Genomic DNA, 13,365 nt, shown 5'->3' on the forward strand with positions numbered 1-13,365 from the left:
TAACAGGTTTGTTTATTGTACTGTGCAACAGGCTTTAATATCAGGAAACGGCATAAGAGATGCATCACCAGTTTATGATCTTGATTAATCCTCAGACTTATCATACACCCATAGTGATAGAAATATTATATGCTTGATCACTGCTAGTTGGAATAATCAAATGACTAAATACCGTCATGAACTGCTCGTATGGACAGTTAGAAAAGCACACGTTTTGACATTTGACAATCACAAATATTGGCAAACAATGACATCAACTCTGCTCTTATGAGTTCTGACAGTCTCCCAAGAGTCTGGCTCCAATCAGAGAGGATCGGATAGGAAATAGGCACATTATTCAGAATTGAACATTTGAAATAGGTTTTCCATTTGTACAAAAGAGCTGATGTTGCAGATGTACTTAAAGGCCAAGCCTTAAAATCAACAAAGACCACTAATGTCATGAAGTGATGTGCATTTACCGGAGCTGTGTGAGCGCTGAAGAGTCTGAAGGCTGACGCTAGAGGAGTCACCAGGAAAAAGTCAAGGATGAGGATATAAAAGCTAAAAAGATGATCCTCAATAAGTTTCAATATGCTGGTGCGGGGCTTTTATTGTGAAGGAGGAGACGGAAAGAGAGGAGTTGTGGAGAGAAGTGAGTTTTGGGGTGAAGGAAATAAAGTTGCCATGTTTCCTGTTATTAATTCACGTAAAACCCTCAGTTAAAGTAACATTATGTAACAATTGTACCTTAAAATAACAGCTTGAAAAAAATTGTGCCGCTACAATGACTTAATATGGCGATTTGCGTCTCCGCTATTGCCATCGGGGGTCTGTGGGGAAATAACTCCGCTATGTAAGATTCTGGAGCCGCCCGCTCCGGGGCGGATGTACTTCGACCTGCTTTCTGGCAGTGATTACGCAATGTCATATAGTGCCACTCCACCCTCGCAGCTACAGTATAAGGGTAGCTTTTTTATGTAGCTTTTTGGTGTCAACAATATTGTGTTCGATCACACGTACTCCACATTCAAACATTTAGAAAACAACGTATATAGGCTGAAAACGCGATCGGTATTTCATCTAAACTAAATGTCATTCTTTTGGTTATGTTGTTTCATTCGCCCTTAGCAACTCAATCAAGGGGAAAAGGTACAATACGCAACAACAACAAAAGGGAATGGGCGGATCTGCGAATTCTGGTGTTAACTCTCTCTGCTCAAATGGTCGTAAAAGAAAAACACACAGTCGATATGCGAAAACCCAAATGTTATTATATTAAATCAAAGTCAATGCATCTGCAAGCCCCCAAAATGAACACATACACTACAAACAATCAAACCCACTCAAAACGAAGTATAATCCCCGGATCCCGACAGTCCCCAAAGTCTTTGCAGTCCCCCAAAACAAAAGTAAACTAGAACCTGCACTCGGTAGAGCGCATACCTTCGCATATCACAAGATTGGGCATTGAATTATGAACATTTTGGCATTAGTTGCATGCCAATTGGACAAAAATGTATCGTGCTATGGTAAAAAAAGAGTTTGACCTTTCCATGACCTTGACCTTTGACCCGATTGATCCCAAAATCTAATCAACTGGTCCCCGGATAATAAACAATCATCCCACCAAATTTCATGCGATTCAAGAACATTTTGACCTGTTCATGACCTTTGACCTTTGACCCGATCGATCCCAAAATCTCATCAACTGGTCCCCGGATAATAAACAATCATCCCACCAAATTTCATGCGATTCGGTTCAATACTTTTTGAGTTTTGCGAATAACACGCATACAAATAAATAAATACACGGCGATCAAAACATAACCTTCCGGCATTTTCAATGCGAAGGTAATGACTGCACGCGCACACACACCCCTCCCCCCAAAAGCCGGCAAACAGCTGACCGACCAGGCGGAAACGTGGCGAGGCGCCGCGTTCAATCCCCGCGCTACTTCACCCTAGTCCGGTAGGTGCTGGGCCAGTTCAGTGTTCCTGCGCAGTCTTCTATTAGTGATCCCGCCCGTTGGTATAAATCCAAAATAGAAACAGTCGCCGGATTGCTGCCGTTCTGAGTCCGCCGCCTGTCAGCGCGCTCCAAACAAAAAAACCCTTGCGTCACCTCCCCCTCGTCACCTTTTATAACCCGTGACACGTACAAATAATAACAATAATTATAATTATAATACAGGACAACACATGATCCCAACTCAATACAAGTGTATGCGAGGCTGCATCTATCGTAACTGGGTATTTACGACACTGAAGTAAACGTTAAATACCTCAAAAACTGAAGGGGGCGCTAAAAGGGAAAAACTACATAATGGGGCTTTAAATGTAATTTAAGACATTGTTAAAAGAGGGGAGGACACAAACCTTTTAAAGCCCCCCAAAAATGTCCAAATGATTCCTGATTCCAGTTTATAAAATGTGAGGGTTTCATTGTAAAGGTGCTTTAAAAAAAAACTTTTCGTTGAAAAAGAGCAAATGATAGATGGCCTCGGGGGAACTTGAATGAGGGAGACCAGGGTGGCTTTCAGCTGTAAGTAATGGCTTTCTCTATAGTTCTGGGCGGCCATGAAGCTCATTCCCTCTCTGCAGCTTCAGGGTGCTCAGAAGTGTCACCCCCCACCCCACCCCCGCTTCTGTGTGTTATTTGGGCACATATAAGATAAGATATAACAACAATGTTCCCGTATGTAGAACACATTTATAAAGTCTTGAGTCTTGAGTCTTCAGCTTTGGCAAACACACGTACAAGGTTCCGACTCCAACCTTGAAAGAATACAGACTCTAAATATGGACGGCTTAAAAGAAAAAAAATCAGCGTACGCAATTTAACCCTCCTGATGCCTTCGGGTCAATTTGACCCGATTCAATGTTTAACCTTCCTGTTACCTTTATATTTACTAACATATTTTACCCTTGGGGTCAATTTGACCCCAGCTATTAAAACCTCCAGAAAATTATTAGAATTAATATTGTTTTCCAAGTTTAAGTGTGAGGTACTTTATGTTTGTTTGTTGACTACCGTTAACATTGAATCGGGTCAAATTGACCCGAAGGCATCAGGAGGGTTAAAAACTTTGGTAACAAAAGCATGGGCCGTAACAATCCCTCTGCCAAAGTCTTTGGCATTTTCAGAATACATTTGTATCGTGGGATTCAAAATGAAATATAACCGGCGAGTAAACAGAGATCGATACTAGAAGTCAGGCCAGTCTCAGTGAAGAGAGTATTTAAAGGTGTGTAGCTTTAAGGAAACATGTTATCTGCACAAAGACTCATACACTTAACTCTTCACTTCCCTTCCACGAGATCCGCGAGTGTCCCTCTTCTTCTATATCAGCTGTTTTCCTTCTCGGGGCAAACGTAAGACAAAAGCATGTCGATCATGTTCTTGACGATGACCTCGGGTGGGTGGAGAGCGTGAGGAAGCTGGTGTGCCAAACTCATTTGCCATGCGTCCACCAGCAGCACGTCGAGCCCCTTGAACATGGACCGGAGCACCGCGTCCAGCTGCAGGGAGTACCAGTCGCTGTTGAACAGGCTCACCTCCGGGTCCAGGGCCTGGAGGTTGCCCGAGCGGATCACGATGACGGTCCCCGGCGCTCGGTCCAGAAGTCTCACCAGCGACCGCCTGATGTGACGGAGCCGCCGTATGTACACCTCCACGGGAAAGGTGCTGAAATGGGCCCAGATGCTGAGGACCACGACGGCGTTGGGACCCCCGGAGAGGCCGTCCAGCTCGTTGGAAACGTACCGCATCTCACTGGACAGGACGGTGGAGAAGCGGATGGGCGGGCCGTGGCAGCGGTACTTCAAGAGGATATTATTGGCGCTGTCCACCGCCATGAAAGGCCCAACGTTTTTAGGACTGTGCAGGTTGAACTCCTTTAATCCTGAGGTGAGGAAGGAATACATTGACAATGCGATGAGAAATAAACACGCAGGGGCCGAGTTTTAAAACTAAAAAGACGAGACAAAAAGACATCGCTCACCTGGAGCTAAAGCAATGAGGTACTCGAACCACTGCCTGACGGTGGAGTCTCCGTACATGTTGATCACCTTGTTCTTCAAACAATAAGTGACGGCAGAGGATTCATTGAACTGGCGCATTGTGACGCCACTTAATGGCCTCCATGAGTCCTCGTAGAAATATCCAGATGGCACTTGCTTACTAGGTTCTGGGTTTACACTGCTGTTTTCTACCTCTACCTCTGATACAAAGCAAGAAATGTTGCAGACAAAATCAAAATTATTGGAATGAATCAAAGCATGCGGCATGATGCATAGAGTGCAAACGTGACTCTGCAGGTGGAGCATACCTTTCCTGGGAGGCAGCACATTGATTTTGTCGGGTCCTGAAGCGTGAATGCGAACTTTAATGTTCACACCACTGAGACAAAAGGGACAGAGTTGATCAGTTAAGACAATGCTGAAGTCTGAGTCTGGTGATATCTATTGGTTGTCCCGATGAACAAATACTTTAGGAGTACGCTATTTTTCGGTTTGACCTAACAGGCAACACATAGCACCTGACACGGCCTTTACTACAACACCAACATGTCATTTAACAACCTAGAATAGCACAAACCTCTGGAAGAGCAACGCCTCTTTGTTGGTGATGAGGTGCTTCAGATAGCCTCCTTTGGCGTGGTTGATCCGGGTGTCGCAGCTGAGCATCTTGGGCTTGTAGCAGTACCAGGGCTCGCCCGTGGAAAGGTCTGTGTAGTTGCACAGAGGCTGTTGGTCCGAGGGCAGGCACATGTTGCACACGGTCGTTTCCGTCAGGAAGCCCAGGCGGAACAGACTCTTGAAAAACACTCGATCTGGTCGTTCCTCCCTCAACCGCCGCAGGACAACGACGGCCTCGCTGGAGTGCACCAGCGTAATCTCCACCTCCGCAGACCCCTCCCAGAGGAGCGGGAACACGGCAGAATAAAATCCATTCCTGTGGTCCAGCACTTTACCTGCTACGCCCGCTCCGAGCTCCGGGGAGTGCAGTCTGGCCAGAAGGAAATCCCCACCGTGGTGCTTGGGACGACCCTGGAAGTCGTGTATTTGGACGAGGGCCTCCAGCTCGTCGCCCAAATGCCACTCCCTCCGTCCCTTCGTGGGGAGGATGGCGAACAGGCTGTGCACCGGGTCACTCGTCTTGCGCAGGGGGGTTGGCTTTGAGCCAGGCGGAGGCGTGGGCCAGGCGATGGAGTCCAACAGGTAGCGCTCTTCCAGTTCATCTTCGGGAAATGGTTTCTGGCCCAGATAGGCGCAGAAGGTTCGGTTGTGATTGAAGGTGGGGAGGTTCAGAGCACTGAAGGAGGACTGCATCCTGCTCTCGAGCTGGTAGAGGGCTGAAATGGTGTGGCAGTTCCAGTTCTGAAGACAAAGGGAAGAAGAGTTAAGAGGGGCTGCAGGAGATGGGACCATTATCGTATTTAACCGTGTGTGAATCTCCCATAATTAGCCGATGAATTGAGGTATGGTCAAAGAGACCTTGACCTTTCACCACCGAATTCGGCACATCCGTTCCCTTTAAAAGTCATTGAGGAAGCCCCGTGTGTCGCCCACTTCTCACCTCCACGGTGTGGATGTTGTGTAGCAGGAAAATGAGGCCGGACAGAGCGAGGAAGATGAAGACGAGGGCATATTTGGACAGATGTCGGCACATGGTGACCTCCTTCTGTCTCCCGCATAGAGTGAAACCAGGCCCGGTTTCACTCTACGTTGTCACACCGACCGCGATGGCATCCTGTCGTCGTCAGCGACCGATGCTGGCGGACAAACTCTGTCAACGAGAAAACAGAGAACTAAAGTACGTCTTCTATTCACGGCAATAAAGAGACACGTTAAAAACATATCAGCGGAGGACAGCCGCAGACTGGCGGGGGCGGGTCGATCTCATCAGTTGCCTTCCATGTCGACTCGATGTCACTTTAGCGCCATTATTTCCGGCGTTCGCCCACTCGCATCTACTTCGGTTCAGTCGAGCCACAATAATGGTTCTGCCATGATTGTTTTGACTGCCTGCATCGGAGCCACGTAAACACTTCGCTGCAACAAGTCACACCTGCTCCAAAGCCACACCGTTCACCTCCTTCCGCGTTGGGCCGTTGTTATGAGCGACGCTCAAGAATCACGAAGGTTCGACTCCTCCATAGAGACTTTAAAGCAACCCAAGTTGGCCTCATTACCACATAAATCTAAAATGTACTCAGTGGTTGTCTTGTATTCTGATTTTTCTTTTACCTTTGAGGATCAGCAGCAACTGTCCACTGTATCTCTAAGATGATGACGCACAGTGTGGCACAGCAGGTAAGAGACACCACGATGAAGGATGCTCGATAGGGCGCAATCTTACCTGGAAGTCTGCAAAACAGACCTGCAGGAAGGACGTGGACGCTTTGTGGAAATTCTGTCAGGCTTGACTCACCTACTTGATATACTTTTAGGAGAATATTGCATATCACTCTCAGCCCCGAAAGCTCAGGGAGAGAGAAATCATCACACAATTAATGAAACAAATGTGTGTGACATCACCAGATGAAATGTCTCTGACTACGACGACTGACTGTTGCTCAATCATTTGGTATTTGTTTAAAATTAAACAGCAGATACATTTACATTTCACGCGCCCGTAACCGGTGGATTGAGGACATTTCTGGATTAAATAACGTGATCAACCTTTCGATTAATCGACTAACATTAAGCGTCGTGGGTCAAATCCCGTTTAACCGCGAAGGCTCGGAGGGGCCCGTCGACCCGGGAGGTGCCCCGGGCCCCGGCTCTCATTTCTAGGTGGGTCTTCCATCTTGAGACGGGTCTTGCGGTCAGCTGCTCCGTCATGTGAACGGCTGCAGCGGCAACAACAAAGAGACGGAGCGATAACAACAACAAAAAACGCCTATTTTAATTTAATTTAATTTATTATTATTTTTTACATCCGTGCACGTTCCGACACGTATCTGACATCCATAGCATGGTAACCTTGTTAGATAACGTGAACGCATTAGCCGTGCATAGCTCCCCCCACTCACCTATCACGTCGACAGATGGGCATGATGTCGGACCGCGAGACCACCGGAGGGAGGGCGATGAGGCTGCCCGGAGACCGGGAGTCCGCCGCGGCTTGGGGGAGTGCGTGAGAGCCGGTGGAACGGCGTCCTGGTAACTAAGAGCCCGGGTGAGTCATTGACGGGAGGTAAACAGGACGGGGGGAGGGAGGAGGGAGGGGGGAGAGGGGGGCTACGGGCCCTGCTGCGTCCTCTGGTGGTGACTTAACGCACAAAAGAGTTGGGACCACTCGAACGAAATGAGAAAGAACCAATGACGTCATATCGTTCACTTGCGCTTAACGGTTGTTATGAACATTTTTAGGAGGAGTAATACAAACTAGGACAACAAATAATGTTTGTTCCATCTTTGTCAATTTGTGTCCTGGTTTATATTGTTGTGCTGGCAACAGTGGCTAAGTAACTTACGTTGGCTAAGTACATTTAAGATAAGATAAGATAAGATAACCCTTTATTAGTCCCACAGCAGCAGGTGCACGTTAGAGCATTAATAAAAATAAAACACCAAACACAATAACAATACTAAATACTAAATATACAGAGGAAACTAAATATACAAGGGGAAAACGAAGTAAAGTGCTGAGTAAAGTAAAGCGCAGAGTAAAGTGTTGAGTTTGCCAGCATCTACAGCGATCTACTGCAGTTTGTTGTGCAGCCTGACAGCAGCAGGAAGGAAGGACTTGTGGTACCTCTCCCTCAGACACCGGGGATGAATCAGCCGGTGGCTGAAGGAGCTGTGCAGAGCTGCCACTTTACCCACGTAGGCTACTGCGCATGACTGAGGTTTGTCCATTTATGGCACTTTATACTTCCAGTTCGCTACATTTCAGCAATAACATTTTATCTAAATGTTCTTTATTATTTCAATTTTAAAATGTTATATGCCCTGCTATTATATATATTGTAAACATGGTTGCTCTTGCTACAAAGAAATGTAATCTAATATATTTAATGTATAAAATATGATCCATTGTTACAGAATGAAACTTTGTACCACTTACATATCACTGCATCGATAATAATGACCATAAACTAATAAAACACACGTTAAATCGCCTACATTCTGTTCTTAATACTCAAATTAACATTTGAACGCAGAACTTAACTTGTACATTTGATATTGTTATAGTGTGGCATGTTAATGATCTGAATACCTTAATCCTCTGGTTGCGGGCACGTAAAATGTAAATATATTAGCGTTTTAGGGAAATTTAGTTTTCACTACTGTCTATAAACAAATACCAAATGATTGAGCAACAGTCTTCATCACAACTCTTTCATATTGATCAGGCCATACGCCGTGCCTGCTGGCCATAGGATGAAAAGCACATCACTCCAACGTATAATAAAACCAAATAAAAATAATTGGAAAATAATCATTTAATATTTATTACCATTTTTTCAAGCTAAAGATGCTACAAGATTTTATGATGTGATCTAAAAACAAAAAATATTAAACAGTTCAACTTTTAAATGTGATTGATTGATAGGAAGCTTGTCGTTGCATATTTGTGGCGACAAGTACACAACGTTCACACATCAACAACTAATCAGATCATTTGTGGTTTATCACATGTATTTAATACAGTGGATGTTGATAAAGAGAAGAGGATAAACAATACCTGGTCTTTTAACCAGGAGAGCTAGCAACCTACTTCCATCATAAATACTTTCAAGAGACTAATATTTTCTGAAGCTTTTACACAGAGAGGAAATAGTTAAATAACAGAACAGATTCAAATGTATAAAGCTGAGTTACAGTGACTTACATTCACAGTTGTGTGTTGTTCTCGAGCCTCTCCTGGGATCAGTCTTGATGAACTCGCAAAACTAAGTGCTTTTTTGAGATCAGGGTCAGCAATCAAGAGGAGTACAGATGAGACTGTCTGACAGTCGGTGCACATTTACAGACACTCAGTCGTTGGGTGGAGACTCAGTCAGAGCCATGAGGGGTTTGCTCTGATTGGTTGTCTGAGGGGAGGGGGCTGGCCTGTGTTGTTTTGCTGGGTGATACTGGTGAGGAGGACTGTTCCGTTTCTGTTCCATCACTAAACGCCTCCTCGGCCTCCTCTTCGCGCTGCTGTACGGAGGAGAGGTACTGCTCCAGCAGGCTGCAGTCTGCACTGTCCACACCATCGCTGGCACCAGCGAAGCCACTCTGAACAGGGCTGAGGGCTCGCACTGTCTTCAGAGAGTCTGTTGTCCCGCTGCTCAGGAAACTGTCCTCCGCCGCTGCCTGCTGGTCACTCGTCGACTGGAAGCCCGAGTCTGGGAACGAGAGGTCTCTGGCGGGTGGGTTCGTGGTGCTGGATGCAACGGGCGCGACAGCCACACAGAGTCCGGGAGCGGAGATCTGGACCGGGGTGACCGCCTGACTGATGCTGGCCAGCTGCTGCTCCACAGACCGCTTCCACTGCTGCATCGACTGGAGCTGCAGGAGAACACAGGGAACGTGTTTCACTATCGAGGCGGCCATGTGAAGCGTTGCAAAGACGTCACTCACTTGTTTCCACAGAAACTTTACAGCTTCCTGCTGAACCAGCCTTTGTAACCTCTCTTCTTCATACTGCTGCTGAACCCTGTAATATAAACAAATACTGATATAAAAGTCCACAACCTACGTTACATATACCAAAGTAGAAAATATCCAACGTCAGTCACATACCTGCCCAACTGTCCAGACAGGGAGAGGATGTGGTCTTGCATCCTGCGCAGGCGAATTTCACTGCGCACCTCTTTGGCCATGGGGTGACAACACCGGGTGTGCTGTCCCCTCCACCATGACTGGATTCTAACCGCCGCCCCGTCTGCTGCCATCGAACTCGATTTAGCGGCACACAGACCGACTTCTTCCTGCTTGGGGGCTTCTTTTATCTCAGCTTCACCAAAGTCAGAGGAGGTTTCCAGATCATTTTTAAGTGTGCTATCGCTGACGTCCATTGTTTCACCTGTTGTAGCACCAGCAATACCTTCCTCTCCCAGACCCCTCTCTGGCTGATCCACGAGGGGTGAATGATGTGTCTTGTTTGTGTTGCGCTGCTTGTGTTGCGCTGGCTGCTTTGGAGCCAGGGAATCAGGTTCAAATGTCTCGGTGTCATCTTCGGTGTCGGAGTGGGTCGTTTGCAGCTCCAGTTCAGGTGTGAAGGGAAGAAAAGTGGACTCTGAGGAAAGCATGCTGCCATTGAGTTTCTCCTCATCCGTCTGAACATCCTCCAGATAGACGTGCTCCTTTCCAAGCCTCGGGCTGCGAACTACCGGCAGTGACGGGTGAGAGGAGTCGCAGCTCATCCAGGTGTTGAACTGCACGACTGGCTCTGTACGCCAAACAAAAAATACATATTAGTAAAGAGAAACAATAAAAACGTATGCAGTGGAATTGCCCCATAGAGGCAAAGATGCCCTCTTACCTGTCTGCTGGACTGAGGGAGCAGCAGGCGGTGCCGCTGCACTGATTTGCTTCACCTCTCTGGCTCCCCCTTGTGGGACTGGATGGGATGGACTGTGGCTCTCCACGTCGAGCTGAGTCGGACGAGGCGGACTGGGACAGCCTTCTCGAGTCTCCTCCAACAGCTGCTTTTGGTGAAACCTGGAAAAAAATGTCAGCGCAAACACGAGTTCATTAAAGTACATGCTTCCCATTTAGAAGAATTCATGGCAGGGTTGTCATGGCCACGACGCAAGTATTGGATGGTAGTCTTCAGATTCATACCTCTGCTTATTGAGGATCTTCTCCAGTTTGGCGTCTTCTGCCGTCTCCAGGGCTGGTGAGGAGGTCAGAGGGCAAACGGTGGCCAGGTATTGAACTAGCTGCGCGTGCTGACCCGGTCGGTATGAACGCCCTTTCCCCTGACTGTAGAGCCACTCGGCTTTGAGACTGTAATTGTGACACAATAAATAAAAGACTCCAAACATGTTGATTGTATTCCTGCATTAATTATCTGCACAAGCAGTTTGGAACGTGAGAGAAATGTACACACCCTTCTTTCTGTGACACAACATAGCCATCCAGAACCTTTAGGCTCAGACACCAACTCATGACATATGGCCGATAATCAAAACCTGGCAATGAGGATGTTGCCATAACACACGGGTTGCTCATAACGGACAGCTGCTCCAGTTCATGGAGAGGAGCCAGGTGTGATGCCTACGGAATAAGTTGGTTAGTAATAATTTAAATCTATTTAATTAAATGGAGATCAGTGCTGCTGTATCGAGTAAGATAATAGATCATTACTTCATTAAGATCCTGTATCTCATTTTCTGCCAGGGAGAGGATGGATAAGTTGACCGGGAGGTGAGCAGGAACAGAACGAAGCGTTGTAATGCTGTTTCCATGGAGCAACAGAGTCTGCAGAATTGACAGAAAATACATAAAAGTTACATAAACGACACAAGAACTGTACATTATGAAAGTCTCATCTTTTTGTTCAGGGTTACTTTTGACCTCAGAGGCTCCAGCGCTCACCTTCAATGCCACCAGTTTAGTCACATCACCAATGGAAGATATGCTGTTGTCCGACAGATCCAAGTGTTGAAGGGAAACACAGTTGTTGAGTTGCTCAATGACCTGTGTGCAGGAGTTTAAAGTTGCTTAATATACTACCGCATGGGCTGAAAATGACATTTTGTGATTACATGTTATGCAAGTAAGAATCTCTCCTCTCCCCACCTTGATGTTGTTCCCTGACAGGTTGAGCCATTTCAGGTGTGGCAGATCTCTGAGCCCCTCGATGTATCCAATACTGTTATTTGGCAGATTGAGGACGGTTAACTCTGTTAACCGCGACACGCCCATCATTCTCACCAGACGGTTACTGGCTACAGAAAGCTACAGGGGGCAAAGTTTATAAGACGTAAGGCATTACATCAAGAAGATGTACTAGTATTTTGGCACACAGTTATCAGTGACTATGCTATACGCCTGTAAAAAAGAGAGACGGAAAACCAATTCAAGAGTTCAGAGGATTTAATTACCTGCTGAAGGCCTGGGCTCCTTTCCAGATGGTCCAGTTTCATTATGTGGTTACGATCCAGGATGAGAGTGTGAGTGTCTTCAGAGCATGTGAAACTCTGATCCAGCTTTTGCATACCCCTGGCTGAAAGATCCAGCACAGGTCCTTGTGAGAGCAAAGAAAACAGAGATTAAACAGACTGAAGAAACACTTTTCTAAATGCAAATGACCGTATCACACCATACGTAAAGCAGATAAGCATACACATGGACCATACACACATGGAGTAAAGCAGGTGGCAGGCACTCCACTAAGTGTATGTAGAAAAGGTCATCAAGGTTACATTAAAATTAGGCTACTTGAAACTTTTAAATAATTAACAGAAAGCCTGTGTTATAAAGTGGAAGCATGGAGTTTACAAGGGGGAGTTTTGTTTTAGTCTGTAACTGCAAGTCATCCAACTTTGTTAAAGAAGAATGCTAAGTTACATTACAAAAGTAACCCTTTCAGAACAGAGCAATTCAGAAGACAAGAGGCAGAGAAAGCAATCCCGTATGTTTTGGAGGTAGGTTGAGCTAACGTTACTACTGTGGAAACACATGTAATTATCTTCCAAGTAACAAAAGAATATGTCTTAACCGACTTATTTTAAACACATGTCTTTCACTAACTAAGGTTAACGTCACCCAGGCAACCTGCAGGACATCAACACATCATTCAATGACTTGGTGTGACCATTACGTGTTAAACCTTGCTACAAAAGGTACTCGTTAGGTTCGCCCGCAGTGGCACATGATGCTTTTATCTGCATCCTCTGACACACTTGATGTTAATACCGGTGGCCAACAGCAGCACTCCGGAGTGATGCATGCTAGCTCACATTAGCTCGCTGGTAATCAAAGAAATATCTATTCTGGTATTTTTTTAAAGTATCCTCTCAACGGCTACAATTAAACTACTAATATATATATCACTTACCAGCATTTGTATCGAATTGTAAATCGGATACCCCCATCCTGTCGTCTGTGCCTAAGGCTCGCTAACTAACGTTACTAGCTAGCTACCTGCAGACCGTGGTCTCAAAGACGAGACGCGTATGTCGCTTGTCAAACGGTTAAACCAGAGGAAGTTCTGGGATATGTAGTCCAAACGGGCTGCCTTACTCCTTACAGAGGCGTCTTTGTGCCTTCAAAAGACTACAATCATCGTAACTTCCTACCGCCATCCAGGTTGTAGTAAAGAAAGTAAGAAATAAGATAAACGATAATATTAACGACAAAAACGCGTAGATGTGATCGTAACTATTTTTCATTTCACTTTTTGAAAATCCTTGATTCTCTTCTTTTATAGAACATATT

At 45.9% G+C, this 13,365-nt stretch overlaps 2 protein-coding genes across 3 annotated transcripts; both read right to left on the reverse strand.

Annotated features, from left to right (window-relative positions):
- Window positions 1–3,023: 3,023 nt before the first annotated feature.
- On the reverse strand, window positions 3,024–7,138 carry nxpe3 (neurexophilin and PC-esterase domain family, member 3). Of its 2 annotated transcripts, XM_056424673.1 has the most exons (6): window positions 7,020–7,138; window positions 5,561–5,770; window positions 4,580–5,361; window positions 4,311–4,381; window positions 3,984–4,202; window positions 3,024–3,884 (listed from the first exon to the last, which is right to left on the reverse strand). In XM_056424673.1, exons 2-6 carry the CDS (start codon window positions 5,651–5,653, stop codon window positions 3,328–3,330), a joined length of 1,722 nt encoding a protein of 573 aa, XP_056280648.1. In that variant the 5' UTR covers window positions 5,654–5,770; window positions 7,020–7,138; the 3' UTR covers window positions 3,024–3,327. The 2 variants fall into 2 exon arrangements, with proteins under 2 accessions (XP_056280648.1, XP_056280640.1); XM_056424665.1 differs by having other exon boundaries at window positions 3,984–4,381.
- Window positions 7,139–8,417: 1,279 nt separating this feature from the next.
- On the reverse strand, window positions 8,418–13,086 carry cep97 (centrosomal protein 97). The gene is made up of 11 exons (XM_056429367.1): window positions 12,986–13,086; window positions 12,030–12,172; window positions 11,725–11,883; window positions 11,521–11,622; window positions 11,290–11,403; window positions 11,033–11,199; window positions 10,765–10,929; window positions 10,463–10,641; window positions 9,721–10,369; window positions 9,559–9,634; window positions 8,418–9,486 (listed from the first exon to the last, which is right to left on the reverse strand). The coding sequence occupies exons 1-11, from the start codon at window positions 13,020–13,022 to the stop codon at window positions 8,989–8,991; spliced, it is 2,289 nt and encodes a 762-aa protein (XP_056285342.1). The 5' UTR covers window positions 13,023–13,086; the 3' UTR covers window positions 8,418–8,988.
- Between the last annotated feature and the right edge of the window lie 279 nt (window positions 13,087–13,365).

Source organism: Pseudoliparis swirei, chromosome 2 (assembly GCF_029220125.1).
Source record: "Pseudoliparis swirei isolate HS2019 ecotype Mariana Trench chromosome 2, NWPU_hadal_v1, whole genome shotgun sequence".
In the NCBI taxonomy this organism is placed as follows: Eukaryota; Metazoa; Chordata; class Actinopteri; order Perciformes; family Liparidae; genus Pseudoliparis; species Pseudoliparis swirei.